We start from the raw sequence: 21,076 nt of genomic DNA, 5'->3' as shown, positions 1-21,076 counted from the left end.
CACACCATTGACGTACATGTTTTCCCCCAAACAGGTCCATTGTGACTCTCCAAGATTACACTCAACTTGGAGCACAGGGGTAAAGAAAGGAAGAGGCTGCCCCCCACTCAAAGCCTATACACACAAACAGAGCCTCCTCCTATCGGACACATATTTCAATATAAATGTGACCTGGTGGGGAAACTCAAATTTTTCTTGTTTCCTTAAAAACGAAACATGTTGACAATCTAACAATAGGTTGGCTATAATAGAAGCCATTTTAGTTTGATAGGCTTGCAGCCCAGAATAAAAGTCACAGTGGCCAGCAAGCTTCTCAATTTTAATGGTGAGAATTACACTTTTGGTTGACTCTTTCACGAGGGGTGTCTGTGTGGATGTGTACACAAGTGGGAGTTATTATTTGTGTCTCCTTAGTAGTGAAATTATTTATTGATTTCACTTTCTTTTCTTTCCTTTCCTCTTCCTTTTACGAGTGAGAGAGAGTCACTGATGATGATAAGTGGGTAAAACTGGTAATCATCAGCCAGTAACCCCTTGTGGCGGTTCTTCCGTGAGGGGCTCTCTCTCTCTCTCCTCACATTTTTTAACTGTTTGGAATGTGGGGTTTGAAGGTGGTAGCTGATGTGTGGCTCTTTTATGAATTTGACCCAGTGACGTATAGGAATAAATGAAATTCCTATAAATAAGGAAACAAGAAAAATTTAGGTTTCCCCACCAGGTCACGTTTATATTGAAATATGTGTCCGATAGGAGGACTCTCCAAGATTAGCCAAGTGGGGTGCTCGGTCTAGAGAACTTTTGTTTCAGAATTGAGTATTTGCCAGGACAGGAAAATGTGGTAGCAGATTACCTATCAAGGGCTCTCCTGGGCACATACACTAAAGATCTATTGGATGCTCCCATTCTAGCCATAAAACTGACGTCCCTTACCAAGGAGGAATGGGAGGAGAGAATGTAAAAAGATGCAAAAATAAACTCTCTAAAAAAGTTAATATTAAATGGCTGGCCAGAAATATGTAATGAGTTCGATGAAGACAAAGACATGAATTAACCATTATTGACAATAAAGTGTACCGCAACAAGAAGATAGTGCCGCCCTCTGACCTCAGGAACAAAATAATAGATCTGGCCCACGAGGTACATTTAGGAAGAAATATCAGAAAAAGCAAAGTGAGGAATAACTTATGGTTCCCCAAAATGGACTCCATGGTAGAGGTAAAAGTCAAAGAATGCATCAGCTGAGCAAGATGCAACAAAACGGAGATCCTACATAAAGTTCCTTTGTCTCCGGTGGAGGTACCCTCAGTTCCATGGACGAAACTTGGCATGGACATAATTGGCCCAATTGACACATTGGGGCCCCAAAATAAATGTATGTTTGTCCTGGTAGATTACACCTCCCACTAGGTTAATGTCAGATTAACATCCTTGACAACAACTAGCAGTCTCATTATGTTTTTAAAATCTGTCTTTTCAAACAAAGGAATACCAGCTGTCATTGTAACTGACAACGGGGTACAGTTTACATCCGTAGAGATGAGGACATTTCTGGAAGAACTAAATATCAAACATGAGAAAACTGTACTCTACTGCCAAAAAGCAAATGGCCTAGTGGAAAGAACAGACCGCATGATAAAAGAACACACACAACTAGCCATCAATAACAGCCACAATTTAGATGATTCCCTTAGAGAATGCATATGGGCTTACCACACCGCGCCAAATCTTATCACCGGAATTTCCCCTTTCGTTACACTAAGGGGAAGAGAGCCAGGCACCAAAATTAACCCTCTATAGGTGGAAGGAGGGTGGAAAGCAACCTTAGAGAAAGTTAAAGAAAAATCAAGCAACATCAGACCAAGTCCAAAAAATTGGTATAACCAAAGACATGGGGTACAAAAACAGAACCTAGGAATCAGCAACTATGTTATGGTAAAGAAACCTACTCATAACCAGGCAGGTCAGAGCAAATTCTATCCCTCACAACGGTTAGAAAATATAGGCAGAAACGTGGTACGCCTTGAGAATGGGCTGACATGGAGTGGGGACAGACTTATAAAAACTGATTAGTAGGTATATGTTTTCAGTTCTCACATACCCTTGCGGTTATGTTCACCCTTCCCTGTGAAGGGAGATGTGTTGTAACCTAGTTCCCTTTCCTGCCTTACATTCCCTCTCCTTTTTGGTATGTTCTGCATCCCACCCTCGTTCCTTGCCTAATGGAATGTTCTGGGAGTTCCTGTTAGAATGTTGGGAATACTTGTCATTGTGGAGAGTGGGTGACCAGAATAAAGACGTCTTCTCACCTTACTGGCTTACTCTTCTCATCACTTGTACTTTTCAATAAATGGCATAATCTTTTGATGGCTTTGAGTGATTAGAGTGCCTGCACAGTTCTCTTTTTATTATAGCAAGGATGTCATGGGGTCTGAAGAATGGGTGCTTTGGCTATAAAATACTTTTTTCCCTCAGATTCTGTTTATTGAAGTTTTAACAGTGTTTCAACACATTTGCAGTATAAAGAACAGGAGCACCAATAAGCATTGTCATAACATTGGCAAGACATAGAGAGAATTATTCAATGAGTACATTAAAGCCAACATGAACCGCAGGGTAGAGAGGTGCCTCTTGCTGTTTTTCTCAAAGCCAGGAGGTCCCAGAGAGAGGAAGTAGTGCGCCACTCCAGTGCCAGTATGCGCCTAAGCGAAGTGCAACAGCATATCATATGGGAGTAGATAGGAAGAGGGATATGGGGAAGAGCCAGAGAGGGTTGGGGGTTCTTCAGCTGTGAGCCCTTTGAAGTAGAAGTGTGGGGGATAAAGAAGATTCTAAGTGTGATAGTGGAGGAGTGTGGCTTGTGTAGGAGTGTGGCTCACTGATTAGAGCGGCAGACCCTGATGCAGAGGTCTGGCCCGGGACCAGGGTTCAATTCCCGTCGTGGCAGGGTCTTGAGCTCAAATGTCCGCGGACCCGATAATTCTCGGCACGGTGCCTGCTCTAATCATGGGGTCCCACGCTGCATCTCTGGGCAATAGCTTGCTTAGACTCCACACTGGCCCTAATCGCTAAGGATGCCTGGCTTCACCAGGGGGGTGCCCAGGAGTTGGGCGCCTCACAGGAACAGGCCAGGACGGGTTCCTCAGCGGTTTGTTCAGCGCAGGGACACACTGGTAAGTGTAACCATGCGCTTTATAAAAAAAAACCTCAGATATGGTCATTTTGCTGCAGGCCCCAAGGGAGGGGGGGGTAGGAGATCCTCCTCTACCCTAGCGGGTCAAACAGGCAAATGGCGCAAAGCCCGGGGATTTGAGGCATTTGTATTGTAAGCAAGACATGTAGCCAATAAGAGGTGTTCATAGGTGTAAGAGCTTTTTATCTGTGAAAAATACTTTGTGTCATCTGCTTCGTTGCAATTGTATGCTATGTTTTGTGTAAGCGAAGACTGTCGGTTGAGCGGAAGGGGACTTCCAGGCTCGAGCAATGAGCTGTTTGGCAGTGCCAGTCATGTGGTGTATGAAGTACCAGTCTGCATGGGTCATTGCTTCCAGCAAAGTAGGGTGTATTCCCAGGACGATTGTGTGATAGTCTGCTTGGATGGGATAGCCCAATGTGCCCTTTAAATGGTTTAAAATCTTCTTCCAGAAGGTGGTAAGAGAGGGGCATGCCCACCATATGTGATGGTAGTCGCCCACCCGAGCTCTTCAGTGCCAGCACGAGGCTGCAGCCCTGGGATAGAGTAAGTGAGCTGGAGTGTAATACCACTGGATCAATACTTTATAAGCGGTCTCCTGCTTGGAGATACCTCTATGCATACGTAGGATTTCACTCCACACCTGCTGCTACTGTTTCTGGTTAATGTCGGGAATATTGACTGAGACCCATTTCCACCGGTACGGGTGGTGCGATTATTGTAGTACGTCATAATTCTTGGACACCAGTGCCTTTTGGAGCTGCAGACTAGTTTTTGAAAGGGGTTGAGGGGTGGGTAGCTGCCAGTGCATTGGGAGAAGGGAGAGCCCAGTGCTTAACTGAAAGTATTGATGGCGGGCAGAATCAGGGAGGTGGAATTCTATTTTGCACTGGTTGAAGGATTTATTAGTTGGACCATGGAATAGATCCTGCCGGATTCGTCACTCACCCTCAACCCAATCAGGCAAGGAATCCCGAGGAAGGGCAGGAGAGAAGTCGTGCCTACGTGCAATTGGATTATGTGGAGACAGGAATGTGGTCAGACCCCTCCCAGTTGCTGGTTTGTCCCATATCTCCAGCACTGTGCGGTGGCTATGTAAGCGCTGCGAGGGCAAGGTCCATGTGTACCCAGTGTTTCTCGCTTTCTCTTACGAACTACTTGGAAATATAGCATAGGTGGGCAAACCAATAATAGTCCTGAAGGTTGGGCCAGGCGAGCCCTCCCCAGTTTTTTGTTTACCTCTCCATATGAAGGAGCGAAGATCCCCCTATATCTGTTTAATGTCTTTTGAGGGGATGAAATTAGGCAGGGAATGCAAGAGATATAGCAACCGGGGAATAATGTTCATCTTTAGCACAGTAATACAGCCCAACCTTGAGATTTGGATTGGCCTCCAGCACCGAAGGTCTTCAAGTATTGCTTTGCAGAAGCGTGGCCAGTTACTCCGCATACACGTAGTTGGAGAGCTTGTGATGATGCAGCCTAGGTACTGAATGGAATGCATAGACCACTAAAAAAGGGTGAGTGCCTGTAGGCTTTGATGGTGTTGCTGCGGAAGCGTACGGTTTAGTGCTTGTGACTTGGTGAGGTTGATCTTATACCCAGATACATGCTTGTACACTTAGAGAGTGTAAACCACTACTGGGAAGGAGGTATCTGGTTCCGTCAGCAAGGAGAAGGTCATCTGCACAAAGGAGTACTTTATAATCCTGGCCCCCGAAAGGGATGTCCCTGATATCGGAGGATCGCTGAAGGTGAATGGCGAGGGGCTCCTCCGTTAGAGCAAACAGGGGGACACTGCTGAGTGCTCCATGACAGTGGGAAGGGGCTGGTTGACTGGCCCTTGATTCGAATGGCGGCAGTGGGCGCAGAGTATGACACCATGATCCTACTGACCATGGTTAGGCCTAGACCTATTTTCTGGAGAACCACTCTTATGAAGGCCAGCTCACTCTATCAAAAGCCTTCTATGTATCAAGGGAAAATAGAAGGGTGGTGATGGGATGTCAGTAAGCTTTTTCGACCAGATGGGCAAGGTGTTGGACGTTGTCCAACACCTGCATATGTTGTATAAAGCCGACTTGGTAGGGATCTGTTAGCCTGGATAATACAGTTTCTAAGCAGTTGGTCAGCATTTTGGTGTAGAGTTTAACATTGGTGTTCAGCAGAGCTATCCGGTGATAACATGAGCAGCAAAGTGTCGGGTCCATGCCAGTTTTGGGACATAGTGGGATTTCGGCATTGGACATGGTAGAATTCTAGAGCTTGAGCAAGTGGTCTTGGCGTTCTGGAAAGAAAACCATGTAAAAGGTTAAGGTAAGGCTGTCTGAACCTGGAGATTTGCCTTTGGGGATCTCTATGAGGGCTCGGCGAAGCTCGGGCAGGGAGAACGGTTCCTCCAGTTAACAAGCCAGGGAGGGATTGAGCGATTACAAGGACCAGGCCTGGAGGTAAGTGGTTATTGTGGCGTGATCCTCTTCCCATGAAGCTTAAAGGTGCTGGTAGTAGGCTAGAAAGGCCTCATGCTTATCCGGCTTCCTGACATCCCAAAGTTTCCTGTTTTTTGTTTAGGGACGTGGGATCTTGCAGGTTGCGCAGTCATCGTGCGAGAAGGGAACCCACCTTATCACCCCCCCTTTTAGTCCTTTTGCTTGAGTGCTAGCACGAAGCGCTCTGCTTTGTTTACACTGTGCACCTTGAACTGTCCCCGCTTGGCCCTCAGCATTGGGTGCTGTTTATAAGAGCATTCTAGAGAGAGGATGTACGCCGTAAATTTTGCTTTGAACAAGCATGCTTACCGGGCCCTGGCAATGCAGATGGATGTCATTACTCCCCGTATGGTGGCTTTAAACCCATCCCAAGGTGTGTGGGGGAGGTGTCAGGGAGGGAGTAGAGTGTAACGTATTCTGTAATGGCATCTTTTGTCTGCTTTAGCTACAGGATTTTGCAAAAGTTGGGGGGGAAAGATGCCAATGCGGAGGGCACACGGTGCACCTGCACTCTGTGTCCACATAAGCTCTACATGCGCATGGTTGGAGATAGAGATTTCAGAGAGCTGGGCAGATGTTAAATTCCTCAATAAAGAGGGGGTGACAAACTGGTAGTTAATACGGGAATAGGATAGGTGCACTTGTGAATAGAAGTAGTCCTTGTCCGGTTGGAGATAACGCCAAGCATCGACCAGACCGGTTTCCGGGAGCTCTTTCTTAAGTAGCCTGGATGTAGCACCTGTACCTTGAAGGTGTAAAGTGTTTCTATCTAGGTCAGGGTTCCAGACCAAATTGAAGTCTCCCCCACTATGATGTTGCCCTCGGCTGATCTCAGTTGATATGTGAGCGTCTGGCGTGTGATTACATCCTGTGCTTAGTTCGGAGCATAGAGGTTGAGGAGTGTCAGTGTTTCTCTGGCCCTCTCGACCATCAGGAAGAGGAACCGCCCCCAGGATCTCTGGTCATCTGGCCGCCCTGGTAAAAGCCCCTTTTTCAAAGTATGGCGACACCTAGCATCTTAAAATCGGAGTATGACCAGTGCTGGTGGTGGCATTTAGGTTATGCCATGCGTGGCACTCAGTTCTGAGCAGGTGGGTGCGTTTCCTGCAGGAAAATAACGTCTGGTCATGCTGAGTAAGGTAGCTCCAGATCTGTTGCCGTTTGCTGGGGAAGTTGAGCCCACGTATGTTAAAAGACAATCACTTGAAATCATGTGTAGAACCATTATGAGAGGTAAGATGCACAGAAGATGTCAGTGACTGCGCCCAATCAGCCCATGAGTGACACCTGGGGGGGGGGGGGCAGGCACCACTCCGTCGCCGGCTTATAGCTAGGAGTGTGGGATCAGCAGGCAGAAATGTCGGGGACGTGGAGATAGGGTGGAGTAAGGGGAAACTTAAGGGCCCAGCAGTGCCCAGTCTAGTGAGTGAAACACTCCATGCAGGATCAAGGGAGGATTTCCCAACACTGTAGAGGTGTTGTCCTCAACAGAGCAAAGTCCAGTGTGAGGGGTGGGATGCCAGTAGCTGCGCAAGGGTGGAATCTGTAAAGTGAATTACAACCCTGAAAAGGTCAAGAGAAAGATCACAATATAAGAGAAACAAGCATTAAGGGTCCAAGGAGCTGGCCCAGGGCCCTGCTGGATGTGGTGAAGTTCGATGGGCCAGCTGGTGTTGGAGGCCAGGCGAGAGCTTGTTCATGGTGCGTCTTCCTCAGCCAAAAAGGGTGAGGGCTCATGTTTCATCTTCTAGAGGTGCACGGTAATATCTGCTTTCGCTGTGTGGGAAGCCTCTGTGGCCTTGTTGCGGCACACATTTGAACTGTGTGCCACTTGGGCTGCCAAACATCCAGGTTTTTAGGAGGATTAAGGTGAAGTGTCAATGCTGGGGGAGTCCCTGATAGGCCAAGAACTGACGTGGCCTCAACAAAGGAGCAGGCCATGCGCTGTTTTCTGTTCCAAGTGAAGAGCAAGCCAAAGGGATGGGCTCATTGATGTTTGATTTCCTGGCTGCGAGTGTGTGCCATTAGAAGGTCTAAAGTCTTGACTTTTCTACAGAGTCAGAGGGGAGAGCTCCTGGTAGATCTGGCCACAAAACAAGTCTGCTTTTCCCCTCGCAGCCTTGAGCACTTCCTCTTTGTCTTGGAAAAAGTGGACCCTAGTGAGGATGTCAGGGGGTGCGGTGCGTCAGGCCTCTCCGGTATGGCGGCCACCCGGTGCATCAAGTTGAGAACCAGGGCTACAACACAGTCGGCCAGAATGCTCCCAAGGAGGTCCCTGGTGAAGGACATGATATCCTCTCCTTCTGCCCCAATGGGATTGCCTCGGATGCGCAGTTTGTTACCCTGTTCTCAGTTCTCCAGGTCCTCTTGCTTGGCCTGGAGCTCAATATGTTTTTCTACCAGCACTTTGACTCTCCTTCGGAGCTCTTCCTTATCTGCTGCGCGACAGTGTGCTGCAGGTCATCCATCCTGTTTCCCATCGCCGTCATGTTCCTGCGAAGGTTTAGGAAACTGGGCTTTTAGTTACAGTACCCCTCACTTTTGCTTGACCTTTGATGCAACTTTTTTTTTTTTTGAAAACCTTTATTTCGAGAAAAGAATACAAATACATACCTACAACCACAGGGGCCGGCCAGTAACAGTAAATATTGAAAACAAAACTAGTACTCAGCTCATCAGCCGACAACCCGGGGGTTCGGCAGCGATATAATATGCCCATACAATGTTCTTGTGATGGTAGGAGGATAAATGAAAGGTTTCACATTTTATATTTTTAAAAAACAAACATAACAACAAAGTTCCGAGGTGATATCTATAATATAAGTGGCTGTCTCAGATAGCAGGGGGAGCGACCCAGCGAAGGAGCTAATGTGGAAAAGGATAAGGAAACTCGAGGAGGGAAGGAAGGGGCTGAGAGCAGGCAAGCAAGTAGAGTACAATAGATTAGAGACGTATGGAATGCTTGGTCATGGGGACAGAGGAATATCATTGGTTTCTACAAAAGGGGGGTGCAAATCTCTCCACGATACGAGTTCCATTGACCCCATATCCTCCCCCATTTCTTGGGCCTTCCACGGGCGATGTATACAGTTTTTTCTCTGGACATGCACCAATCCATATTTTCCTCCCAGGTTGAAACCAGAGGTGCCCTTTGGGACCCCCACAGCTGGGCTATGTCTTTTTTCGCTATCATGTTGCCGAGGGTGGCCCATTGAGTCTGCGCAACACTGTAATCATTCTTTAATGCAACTTTGACTGAAGAGTACTGTGTCCCTGCTTACCAGGTTCCCAGTACCAATGTTCTTTCCGTACATTGTACCTTTTCGTTCCCAATTGGCACAGCTTCAGTACCGCTTGTAAGTCCCTAGTAAATGGTACCCCTATACCGAGGCGTTGGCACTGAAGAGGGAACCCAAGGGTAGCACAAATTGTGCCACCCTAGGGTCCCCCCACCAAGGTCATGCATGCTGCCAATGCAGACTCCGTACCTTTGGGCAGACAAAACCGAAGAGTAGAGATGTGCCATGCCCACAGATACTGCATGTGATATATAGGTAAGACAACCCTAAAGCAGGCCTAATAGTCTGAAGGCAGGGTGCACTATATCTCTTGTGAGGACACCTGCATGAGCAGATATGCCCCTGCAGTATCCGTGTCGGTTTGTTAATATTGCCAACAGGAAAGCCATAAGGAGTACATGGGCTCATCATTACAAGTTCCCCAGCTCCATGATGGCTTCACTATGGTATGGGATATTTGGTACCAAACATCTCATCTTAATAAACCTGCGCTGGTTCCAGAGTCAGATTTATTAATAATTGCACACAGAGGACCCCATAGAGAGGTACCCTGAAACCTACCAACCTTTAGTGTGGTCACTACTAGTCTAAGCCAGCCTATCTCTAACAGTTCTGACCTCATGGGGTGAGGGCCTCCGCGCTCAAAGGTCTAGAACAATGCCTGGCCAGGGTGGAGGTGTTCACTCCTACACTTGGTCAGGGAGAGCCATTTGTGGCGGGAAGCCACAAAAGTCTTGCCATCTTTGAAATTTGACCCCAGCAATCTCCTTTTGGTAGGAAGACAGGCAGGCAGAAAACCAATTTAGAATAGGAGGTGTGCCACCTCTGTTACCTCCACCCCTCAGGTGTTGTGGGCAAGGTGAAGCACTTTTTCAGTGCGCGCCATCTAGAATATCGTGGGACTTCACCAGTCAGGGCTATGTCCCCCCTCTCACAGGAGCTGGGTATAATAGAGGGTGCAGACACCCTGGGGTATTGGCCATTACTTGTCAATCCCTTGAAAACGCCCCTAAAGTTCCTATTTAGGTGGCATTTCCACACCCTGACCTTTAATTCAATTGGCACAAGAAGATGAACGAAGAAACACTGTAAGATTGAGAACTGCGGACCTCGTAGTGAACTTTGGGCGCAAAATCCTGCCTTTTGCCACAGAACTAGACAATTGCCACCCTCCAGCTCATCTTGTCGCTGTGTGTTCTCCACAAACCCCAGAGGGTCAGCAGCAGTTCGCAAGTTGCCAGAGAACTCCCTCGAGATAGAGGTACTATCACCCTGCAGCCGCAGACACCAAAAACAGCAAAGTCTGGTCCAGCATTGTCCAGCTCCCGAGCCCGACTGATGTTTTTGAGTAACCGCTGAAGGTACACCTGCCCTGGAGGGTCAGCTCGGCCTCTGCACCAAGTCTTGAGTCCCCAGGATCCACCGGAGCTGCAAGGCACCAATATCCAAAGGACCAGCCCCCTTGCTACAAAAACCTACAAAGCTGAGTCCAGGCAGACTCCAACTTTGCATCAAGTCAACACACAACAAGGGGAGTCAGGACTCTGGAGACCCACCTGGGCAGTGGCCCAGCTACTCCAGAATTGTCGCTCCATGGTGTCCGCCCCTGACTGCGAGGTTCGTCTTTGCGCGCCATGCTGAGCATCTTCAATCCGGCTGTGCTTCAGTCGCCCCAGAGCCCTTGCGAACTCTACTCTCCCTTGAGAGCCTTCAGACTTGCCTGCAAGTCCCCTTTTGCATTGCTTTTACAGGTGGCCCCTTGGCTTCGTAGCACCAGCTACTAAGTCCCCTTCTCTCTGCCGTTGAAACCCTTGGCCCAAACCCTTTGATTTTCAAGAGGTGATCCACAAAAACAAATGTATTAAATAGCTTTTTCTACTTGTTTTTCATCCCATATGAAATTGCACAAACTGTAGATATTACATTTAATGTGAATTTCTCCTATTGCGAAAAGTATTTACCTTGTACCCACAGGTCTAAAAGGAATATAAAATGAATTACTTTTTTTCTAATTCATTCTCAGCTTCATTTATTGAGTGTGTGCCTCATTTATTACCTTGGTGTGTACAACAAAAGCTTAGCACCACATTTTGTTAGGTGTCCGTGTATTTTAACTGTAGTTTGCTGGGACCCTGCTAAACAGGACCCCAGCATCTGTGTTCTTTCCCAAAATGGCTTTGGTAAGTACTTTGGTACCTCCTCAATTGGTTACTGGTGTACCCTCCCTTAGAAGGCCCTAGTATATTGTACTGAGGTGTCCCTGGCATAGGTATACCAGGGGTCTCCACTGGGCTGCAGCATGTATTATGCCATCCATGGGAGCCCACTTCAATACTGACTACAGGCCTGTCATTGCAGCCTGTGTGAGTTGATGTTTGCACCTCTCACAACAGATATAGGTTTTCTTATATCAGAGGTGACTGCACTTAAAAACTTTAAGTCACCCCTATGGAAGGCCCTTCTGTTCTTGGGGCAGGGTGTTTGGTTATAAATGTGAGGGTGCCCCTCCATGAGCAACACACAACTATAAACCCTGGAGTTGATTCTCCAAGCTTTTTAAGTGTAGTCAGCCATTTTAAGATATATAGTGGACATCAGTCATTACCACATGTCTAACTATATAATGGGTGTCCTGAACCTGGTCATGTTTGCATTGCACGTTGGAATCATACCCAAACACCGATTCCGGTGTTGGAGGCATGATCCTATTTACTGGGAGGGCCTTAGAGGAGCCCCCTGTACTCCTGATTACAGCCTTCCAGGGTGTGCTAGCAAGCTGCTACTGACCAGACATTGGTTTGCCCTCCTGCTGCTGAGCTGAGCTCGAGCAGTGGAAGGTTGAAGAACAGGCTTCCTGTCAGCAAGAGGTGCGACCTCCTCCCCGACAGGACTTATTGTATTGGGCCGGATGGGGGTGCTTTTCAGCACCACCAGACTGAATTGAAGGGCACATTTCGTGCCCTCCTTGCATATTCCAGTTTGAGCCAGTTCATGAACCCTTGGTTCCCGCTCTGGCCTGAAACTGGACAAAGGATAGGTGAGTATCCTCCCCTCTGTCCAGCCCCTCCTCTCGGGGAGACCCCTAAATCGTTCTAACCCTTTCCTTGGGAATTTAAGGTCTCCCCTGTGGGTGGGTACTCAGATTTGTTGTGGAACAAGACTTTCTTCTAGAACCAAGACACTCTTCGATTTTTTGGGACACTTGGACTTGGACTGGAACCAAAACTGCATCAAGGAAGACTCCTGCTGCTCTTGGTCTCGCTGTTCTACTAGTTGTCTGCCTTCTCTGTGTCTCTGATTCACTCAGGTTCTCCAGAAGACCTGTGGGCATCAAGGACATCCTAAGAAATCTCCCTTGGAATGAAGGAATCATTCCCCTGCATCTGCAGACACCGCAACACAGCTGACCATTCTGCTGCTCCTGTTGTCCTACGGACTTCCTGAGTCTCAGCAACAAACATGGTGGTTCTGTGGCTCTCCAGAGGCCTGACCTGTGTTCCCTGGAATTTGGAGGTCTATATCCCTCGTCGGAGTCGAAGGGACCTAACCTCTGTGCACTGCTTTGACTTGCCTTTGCCAAAGCTTGTTGGCTGTGCACTCCAGAGATATATGGGCTACAAGAAGGGCCAGCCTCCAGCACCTAATCCCTTGAAGATCAGCGTCCTCCCTGTATTCCTTGCACCGTGGTGAGCTGCCCGAGGTCCTCTTGCGACTCCTGTGCCTTTGGCCTGTGGGTTCTCTTGAGGGTCTTCTTCTGCTTTGGTGGGTTTCCCTGCTTGGTTGGGGCCTGCGAGTTACCTGGACCTCCCTGATCACAATGATTGCATCTTGTCTTTCACACCAATTGCAGCTACCAAGGCTTGTTGGTGCTCCCGCTGTACACTGACCACCTAGACACCAACATCCAACGTGGAGCAGCTCCTGCACGGCTCCTGGTCTTCCTCATCATCGCCTGGTCCCCACAGCTGCAGCAACAAGGTCCTAGTCAACTCTCCTGAGCTCCCTGCCAAGAGTGGGCACTGTGCTTCCGTGCATTCTGGTCACCTCCGAGTGGCATGGACTCTGTCCCCTCTACTTGCAGTTCTCCTCTTCAAGAGTCCACCCTTGGATCCACCGGATATCTTCAGAGACTTCTTCCTGATTCTTCCATTGTCGTCTACGGGAGGTTCCAACGTCACTTCACCCCTATGCGCCCGGCTTCCCTGGTGCGGGTTCACTGGTTCCTAGGGCATCCATGGGTGGGGTGGCTCTCCAACCTTCCGTCCTGCAAAGGGTGTCTTCGGGGTCCTCTGGGAAGGGTCCTTCTTCTTTAAAACCGCAACTTCTCCATAGACTTACATTGGGCACACATCTGTGGTTCCACATTGCACACAGCCTCCGTGGGGTTCCTGGGTACTTATCTTGGTTGGTTCCTGGCTCGCCCAGCTCCTCTTGGTCTTACGGTCCAAGTCCCAGTTTTCCTTGCAGTTATTAATCTTTAGTATATGGTTTGGTCTCTCCCTGGAGACCAGTTTATATTTGTGCTACTTACCTGATTTTGTTTGAGTATGTATTGTTGATATCTCCACGTAGGAGATATACCAAGGTGTTTGTCATTGTGTTGTGTACTAAATAGGCTTATTTTTATTTACACTGTGGTTATTTTTCATCTAATGTACACTGTCGATTACTTGTGCTAAAACAAGCTGTTTTACACTCCAAGATAGGCCTAAAGGCTGCTCTCCACAGCTACCACTTTAAGAGCCTATGGTTATCAAAGACCACTAAAAAGACTATTAGGGTTGCCTGGATTAGTGCAAGGTGCATCCCTCCTTTAAGTATGCAACATATACTAAGCCAGCCACCTACAACTATCCTCTGATAAGCCTAACTGCTCACCCACACTGCCACAAAAATAGAGCGTTATTATTATCTACTTTTGCCCCTGTAATACAATTAGGGTCTCTTCGACCTCTCTTCACAGTGTACCCCCATTGTGGTACAATATATAGAGAGGTGGGTTTCCTATAGAAGGTCGTAAAGGCAGCTCTTAGTCATTTTTCAGAGAGCCAATCTCCTGGCAGATATCCACCAAGAATTTCTCTATCTAGTCCTGCGTGATGGAGAGGACAGGGGCACAGAGCTGCGCAGTGGGATCTTTCTTGCGGCTCATTTTAGCCACAGTGGATTTTGCCCAGAAGGAGATCACTGAACTGTTCTTGGCAGTCCTGCCCCTGGGCGAAGTTGGCTGGTTAGGAGCTACATAGGCTCCAAAGGTGTTGGACGGAAAGCACCCAGCTGATCTCCACCCCAGTCCATGAGCAGAGGTTGTGAGAGATGGGGAAGTGCGGCCTTTGTGATGGAGGGGTAATCGGTGGTGGAGGGTCCTCTATTGTGAGTAGGATAAAGCAGGGGGGACAACAGGGAAGCCATTGGGCAAAGCTCCCCGAAGTCGATAAGTTAGACCGGCAGAGGGACGATGCAGAGGGAAAATTAATTATTTAATTTTCCCTCTGCATCGTCCCTCGAAATCCCCCCTTACCCGGCCCCTCTGCCCTACTGCTGTTACCTGCAAGGCCCGCGGCTGGTCAGTGCCTGGTGCGGTCGCACTGCCCTAGAGCCACCCTGCTCAAGGATCCTGTGACCTCAGTGACAGTCACTGTCACTCTATGGTGTGCTGTTTCATAGGCCTGCCTACAAGACTAGAGGTGAACTTCACACTTCCCCTGCTGGTGCTAAGACACCAGGGCTTTTAAGATCTTGTGAGGCATTCTAGGGTCTAGCATGGGAATGTGCTCCCTCAGGGGGAGTGGTCTGGTAGACTGGTCATGAAGGCTGAACCTAGTTCCCCAGTTCCAAATTCAGCAGCTCTGACCATACTGCCACATCCTCTCCCCCACTGAACACCATACTTCCCCACTGAGAGAAACTTGCACTTCACTGACCCGCTATAAACACCTGGATGTGACTCAATTCAAATTATACACTAGACAAGAGCAATATTCTGTCTAAAAAAGATTTAACAGGCAGTCATCACGGAACCCCAGTACACGCCGGTGCTACCAGAGACCTAGTAGGTAGCTGCAAGTACCCAGACAGCGAGTGAGCGAGACTGCATCAACCCACAATTATATTCGATATACGGGAGAAGCTGATCCTTTTAGATACCGCTGCAGGTCATCTGGTACTCGAATTATAGTAGTCACATTTTGAAAAATCCACTGGAAGGCATACTGGTTTTAACTTTAAGTCTGCGAACCGTTATTTATTGCGCTCTTACAACAGGAAAGAGAACCAGCCGCACAGAGTTTCATGACTTTCACCAGACCAATGGATCATAATAGGTGCAGATTTTGATATCTGGAACCTTAGCTGCCTGGGAAATAAGGGGAGATCTCACTTATGGTGACAGATAAACAGCAAGTCTTGATAAAGGTGGTTATTACCATTAGAACCCACCGAAACGCATCAACGCCATTCCTGGTATAATTCAAGACTGACATCGATGTTGACTTACAGATGCTGTGGTAGCAAAATATCAATGGAAACCTAATGGAGTCCGAATGTACACCCTGTATTTAACAATTTGTATGTTTTACTTTTTCTGTTCTTAGCTTCAATTGTGCAGGTCATAATTTATTGTCTTGTTTTGTTTTATGTATTTTAGATTAGGGCACTAGATTAGTTAGCTCAACTATATTGTTTTTATTCACAATGTACTCATAATAAATGCTTTTTAAACTGTTAATTTTGGTGTTATATATGATTGTACTGCTTGCATTTGGAGGTATGTTTATGTGAACCTGTTCTTAATTTGACTCAGGGGAATCTTTGAAATTTTGGGTAAAAAAGATTTAACAACATCCTAGAAAAAGAAAACGCTCATTAGGAATACATGTAAAATGTAAGCATGAACAACATGGTTACCTTTTTCTTTTTAAACTCATTATTCAGAAATGAGAGTGCTTTTGCCTGAAAAGATAAGGGCATGTCTACAGGGCTCAGAAAGGACTCGTTTCAATGCCCATTGCTTGTATCCTTACAAAACATAAGAGGTATGGTATAAAAAGACTCCACGTCACTGAACACAAAGCCGCTGTACACATTTTGTTTTCCACATTTTGTTTTCCAATTCACCCGTCAAGCAGGTATTTCAGTACCTCCAGGAATAGTGCACTTTCCCACCCAGGGAAAGCAATGTTGTTCAAAGAGAGATGAGGAAACAAAAGTAGCTCTTCATTGACAAACACTGTAAAGTGACGCTAATGTGTTTAGGTGTGAATAAATCAATCTGGCCACCTTGCAACCTCTCTGTTTTGCTTTAGTTAGTTATTTTTCATATTTTTCATGTTTTATTTCTCTCCACCCCGAAACTGCATTTAGAAATAGAAACAGATCAGAAAAAAACAGTTTCCAGCAAAAGTATTTTTCTTTTTTGGATCCATTTCACCGGGGAGCAAATAAACGAAAGGAGGAAAGAGAAGATAATAATACCTGTTTCTTGAAGTCTCTGTTTTCACTAAATGAATGAATGAATGAATGGCGTTTTTATACCGCGCAAAACTTAGCCCCAAGGGGCATCAAGGCGCAATACGAACAGACATAGAAAGTCCAGACTCCAGATAAGTAGACCAAAGGCCATTTGGGAGAGCAAGAATCTAATATGCTTGAGAGAAAAGCCAGGTTTTGAGAAGTTTTTTGAAAATTGTCAAGGAGGATTGACTGGTGAGCTCAAGGGGAAGGAGGAGCGAGACAGAAAGATAGGGAAGAGGGGTAACAAAGAGAGGGGGTGGGGCAGCTGCAGGAGAACTGGACACTGTCCTTGTCTTCTCTCTTCCCTTTCCGCCAGTTCCCAAAAGCTGAGCCTTAACCCCTTCGATGCTGATGACGAGCTGTGCTCGTCATCAGCTACGGCGCTCGTATGCTGATGACGAGCTGAGCTGAGCTGATCATTTTTAAATAAGAAAGTAGGGGAACGGACTCTATGAAATTTAAGTAGGGGCGTGCCGTGCCTATTCCACCCGCTTCGACCACTGCACATGTCACCCAAATTGTAGTGGCTCCAAGTAGGCCAGGGGAGAGGATGTGGTCTTACACGAGACTGCCGTCTTTGGAGCTGGGAAACCAAGGTTCGAGACTCGGGGTCGACTCCACATCCTGTGATTCTGGGCAAACCACCTAAACTCTCCATGTCCTTGTGTAACGTAACTGCTCATGTAAAGCGCTCCAATACCTTCGGGTCGAGTTCGCGCTATATAAAGCTGCAAAAAAAAAAACGCCTCGACACTGCCGAGCTTGGTGTCGTCAGGCCGGTGAAAAAAGCTTTTGGAATGAGTTGGGCCCAAGAGAAGCAGGGGCTCAGATGTTGTGCGTCCTACCCCATTCCCGGTCAGGCCACGCCCATAAAAATACTTTTAAAAACATTAATTTGAAGATCATGTACTTGAATCTATAAGGATAGCCCAAGCTAAGTAGATCAACTGTAATCTTTTTTGCTTCAAAACCTCCATCTCACTTATTTATCTTCTCTCGTTAGTGTGCCATCGAGGGCACTTTAGTTATCTGCCCTTGTTCTCCATACCATCCTTCATTAAAAAGCAATTGACATATACCCTTGTCTCAGATTGCTCTCATTTAGAAGGACGTACTTCCATCAGCATTTCAAGGGGAAAAAAATGGAATGCTTGAATTCTTGAGAAGCCTCCAATTCACAGAGATCTATGTCTGATATCCAAAACTTTGAAATACATTGCAGAGCTAGAAGTCAATTCGGTCTTTTAGTTTCCAATTTGTTACTTTCCAAATTGCCAGCAGAATGGGCAGGCCTTGAGAGTTTTGCTGCTTTCAAGTAATCTACCGTTTGTCCTGACATGAAGTCTTCACATTGCCTCACGAATGTGAAACTTTTTGTTGCCTGAGCCATTTCTTTCTGGACTTGATCCCCTTAAAATCTATTGTTCGTGATTAGTCCGTTATGAAATATTTTCAGTGTTAAATGAATATTCCCTTGGTCAGTGTCACACATGTTGTGCAGTGTCTGGAGGACATTTTTGTGTTGTGGTGTAGTACTACTGTGTTTGTGTACAACTTTTTACTGGGCTCTCTGTTTTTTTTAGACGTCCAGTGCATTGCATTCTCGTAAATTTGCTTTCTTTCGCCATACAGGGTTTCAACAAAAGATGTTCAAACTGCACAAATGAAGAAGTCTTCCTTCTGGAAAATGTAAGCATCTTGTAGCCATATCTGTCTGACGTTGTGTCCACTGCTTGTGAATGTTTTCAATAAAACTTAACAACTACCCTTCATGCATTGGGAGTGAAGTACTGTCACCCCTAATGCATCTATGCGTCTTTTCCTACAGTGGTATTTGCGGGTTGTTGAGCTGTAAATTTCCTATAAATGTGGTGAAGAAGGACAGTAAGGGATGATGGAGCAGAGTTCTTGTTTTATTTTCAACAGTTGCATTTTTAAGAAAATCTGAAATGTAATAAACAAAAAAATTGTTTGCTGCTGTGTTAGTTGCTCAGCCCCAAAGTTAAACGTAAGCTGGTGATTTTTTCGTAGGAGATATTCCCCCAGATGCATTAGGCATCCATTTTGCGATTCCTTATTAGCGAAAAATAAGGAATCGCTAATAAGGAATAGCAAAATGCTATGCAAGAAGAAATCACTTTAAAAATAGCGATTTCTTAAAAGTCCTTAATTGCGATTCGTAATTAAGGAATACCTCCCCATTCATTCCTATGGGCCTGAATGGGAAGACATTCTCAATTTGCGAATCGCAAAGTGAGAATGCGATTTCAAGGGTGCAGGGGTGTCCAAAGGACACCATGTTGCACCCCTGAAATTGATCTGTGCACATATGTTGCGCACACACATGCCGTTAGGGCATGTGTGTGCGCAACATGAATCTTTTAAAAATGCACTTTAGTGCATTTTTCAAAGATTTTGCAAATTACCATGAAGTTGAACTTCATGGTAATTTGCGAGCCCTATTAGCAAAATCGCTATTTTTAAAACTTTACTGCATTGCATTTAAGGAATCTCAATTTGAGATTTCTTAAATGCAAGTAATCGCAATTTAGAGAATTCTTAATTTGTGATTTTTGCATTTGGTATGATGCATCCCAAATGCAAAAATACCGGTCGCAAAGGGGCAGATTCTGAGAATCTGCCCCTTTGCGAGCGGTTTTTAGCTTCATGCATCTGGGCCATAGCCTTCAAATGACTAGTGCTGTACTCTAATATTTACTGCCATGATTGTTGTTGGAATTTCTAAATTATACAGCATAGGCATTTTTATATGCAGAAATAGATGTGCACCTCATTGCAAGTCCACAAACTTGCGTTTCATAAGATATGAAACAGAATGATAAGCAGATTATCACGAATCTTAAACTTTGATGCCTATTATACTACTGTGAATGGCCTCTGTCCTCTACTCGTTAATTGCTACCACCGAATATACATTGTTATCACGCAGTCTTTTTCCCTGCAGGGAATTACAACGCGGTCGTTACAACAACCGCGTTGTAATTCCGCATACCATTACCCCGCAAGTCGTAACAACGGCTTTCAGAGGGGGAGGGGAGGGGGGGGGACACTGTATGTTGGAATAGTATAATTTACTATTCCAACTCCAGTCTGTGTGGACATTAGGGAAGGTGTTGAATTTTAAATCCAACACCTTCTCCCCCCTCCGCAAGTCGTTGTTCCGACTTGTGGAGTAATGGTATGCAGAATTAAAACGCGGTCGTGGTAACGACTGCGTTGGTTCCCTGTGGGGAAAAAGTTTTGTGGTAAACGTTTTTTACCGCTACCATCTACTAATTGGCTACAAAGTCATCTCATGCTTTAAGTCATTGTCAGAAAAAAAGTAGGCAGAAAAAAAGTACTATTATGCAAATAGTCTTTGGACCTGTGGCTATCCTACCATTAAAGACTTTCCGCGTTATCTCTGTACATGGTTAATGAACTTCATCCTGCTAAGCACCCTCACCTAGCTAGGTAAGCATGGTCTATGACCACTGACAAAGACTCTTCCAGATGTCATTTATTTATACCAAAGGCCTATCTAAGGATATCAAGTTCTAATTCAATGCAACCAGACGTCACATTTATAGAGATATGTGACCATTAACATTATTTTATTGGTGGCTGTACTTTCTGCTGATAATTTCTCATGTGCTTTTTATGCTGTTCTGTGAGACCATGCAAGAAGTCTATATGATTCTTTTGTTTAGTTGCAACCACAGTTCTGAAAAGTATGCTTGTAAAGCAGTGCTCTCCTTACATTAGCCACTGTTTAGGATGTTAGTTTTGCCACTAGCCCTACTAAAGAACCATTGCCTTGTTTTTCATTTCTGCCTCTTTTCATTTATCATGAGATTTTCGTTGATTGTCCAATAACCTTCTTCTTACCTTGCGATAGCTTTAGCCGCTTGTTCAACTCAAACGAGCCCACTGAGAGAAATGAATCTAACCCTCCAGCGATGCGCATGGTTCGCTCTGCATCTTCCATCACATATGCTGACAGCAAGGGCAACGGGGGCAGGTCGAGTCCCTCCTTGGTGTTCCATCCACGTACATCTCCGCATGTAGAGTAAGTTATTGCTAGAAGTTGACAGAAGGAATTAGACTTAATGTCCAGGCAGTCTCCCTCTGGTAATTTACTGTTTGAGATTGTTTTAACAAAGTTTGCCTATTTGCTAGCACTACACAGCCCAACCGGTGGTGGCTTGCACTCTGGTGTGAACATGAAAGACTAGGGTAGTGCTTTGGGGAAGAGATATGTATGCAAACACATAAAGGAAATGATGCCTGCATTGCTTCCTGAATAATACTGAGTTAGAGACCAGACCCTTATTTTAAAATGCAGAATAAGGACAGAACCAAAACTTGGTGGAATCAAGATAACACGCCTCCTTTGCTTAAAATTCTTCTGATAATTCTTCTATTTAAAGTGTCCCTAATGCGGTTTGCTTAATAGATATTAATTATTTTCTCATGATTTGTATTAATTTCATTTGATTCATAATCCAGGGTGTACGCCATTCGGCTCACTCTTATTATCTGTGAAACAGTTGCATTTCTCCATTGCTTTGCTTCTAAACTATTTT

The 21,076-nt window shown here is 45.9% G+C and overlaps 1 protein-coding gene across 4 annotated transcripts in view; it reads left to right on the top strand.

The window, feature by feature from the left end:
- LOC147701782 (C-Jun-amino-terminal kinase-interacting protein 4-like) overlaps nucleotides 1-21,076 on the top strand; it is an 861,003-nt gene that overhangs the window by 489,255 nt on the left and 350,672 nt on the right. For all 4 annotated transcript variants that reach the window (XM_086930413.1, XM_086930411.1, XM_086930412.1 and 1 more), the window contains exons 14-15: nucleotides 18,123-18,179; nucleotides 20,389-20,559. In XM_086930413.1, the coding sequence (XP_086786539.1) occupies nucleotides 18,123-18,179; nucleotides 20,389-20,559 (228 nt within the window). The remainder of the gene's footprint in view (nucleotides 1-18,122; nucleotides 18,180-20,388; nucleotides 20,560-21,076) is intronic.

Source organism: Lissotriton vulgaris, chromosome 7 (assembly GCF_964263255.1).
Source record: "Lissotriton vulgaris chromosome 7, aLisVul1.2, whole genome shotgun sequence".
NCBI classification, from domain to species: domain Eukaryota; kingdom Metazoa; phylum Chordata; class Amphibia; order Caudata; family Salamandridae; genus Lissotriton; species Lissotriton vulgaris.
The sequence above is the reverse complement of the archived record's forward strand: the minus strand, read 5'-3'. Positions and strand labels throughout refer to the sequence as shown.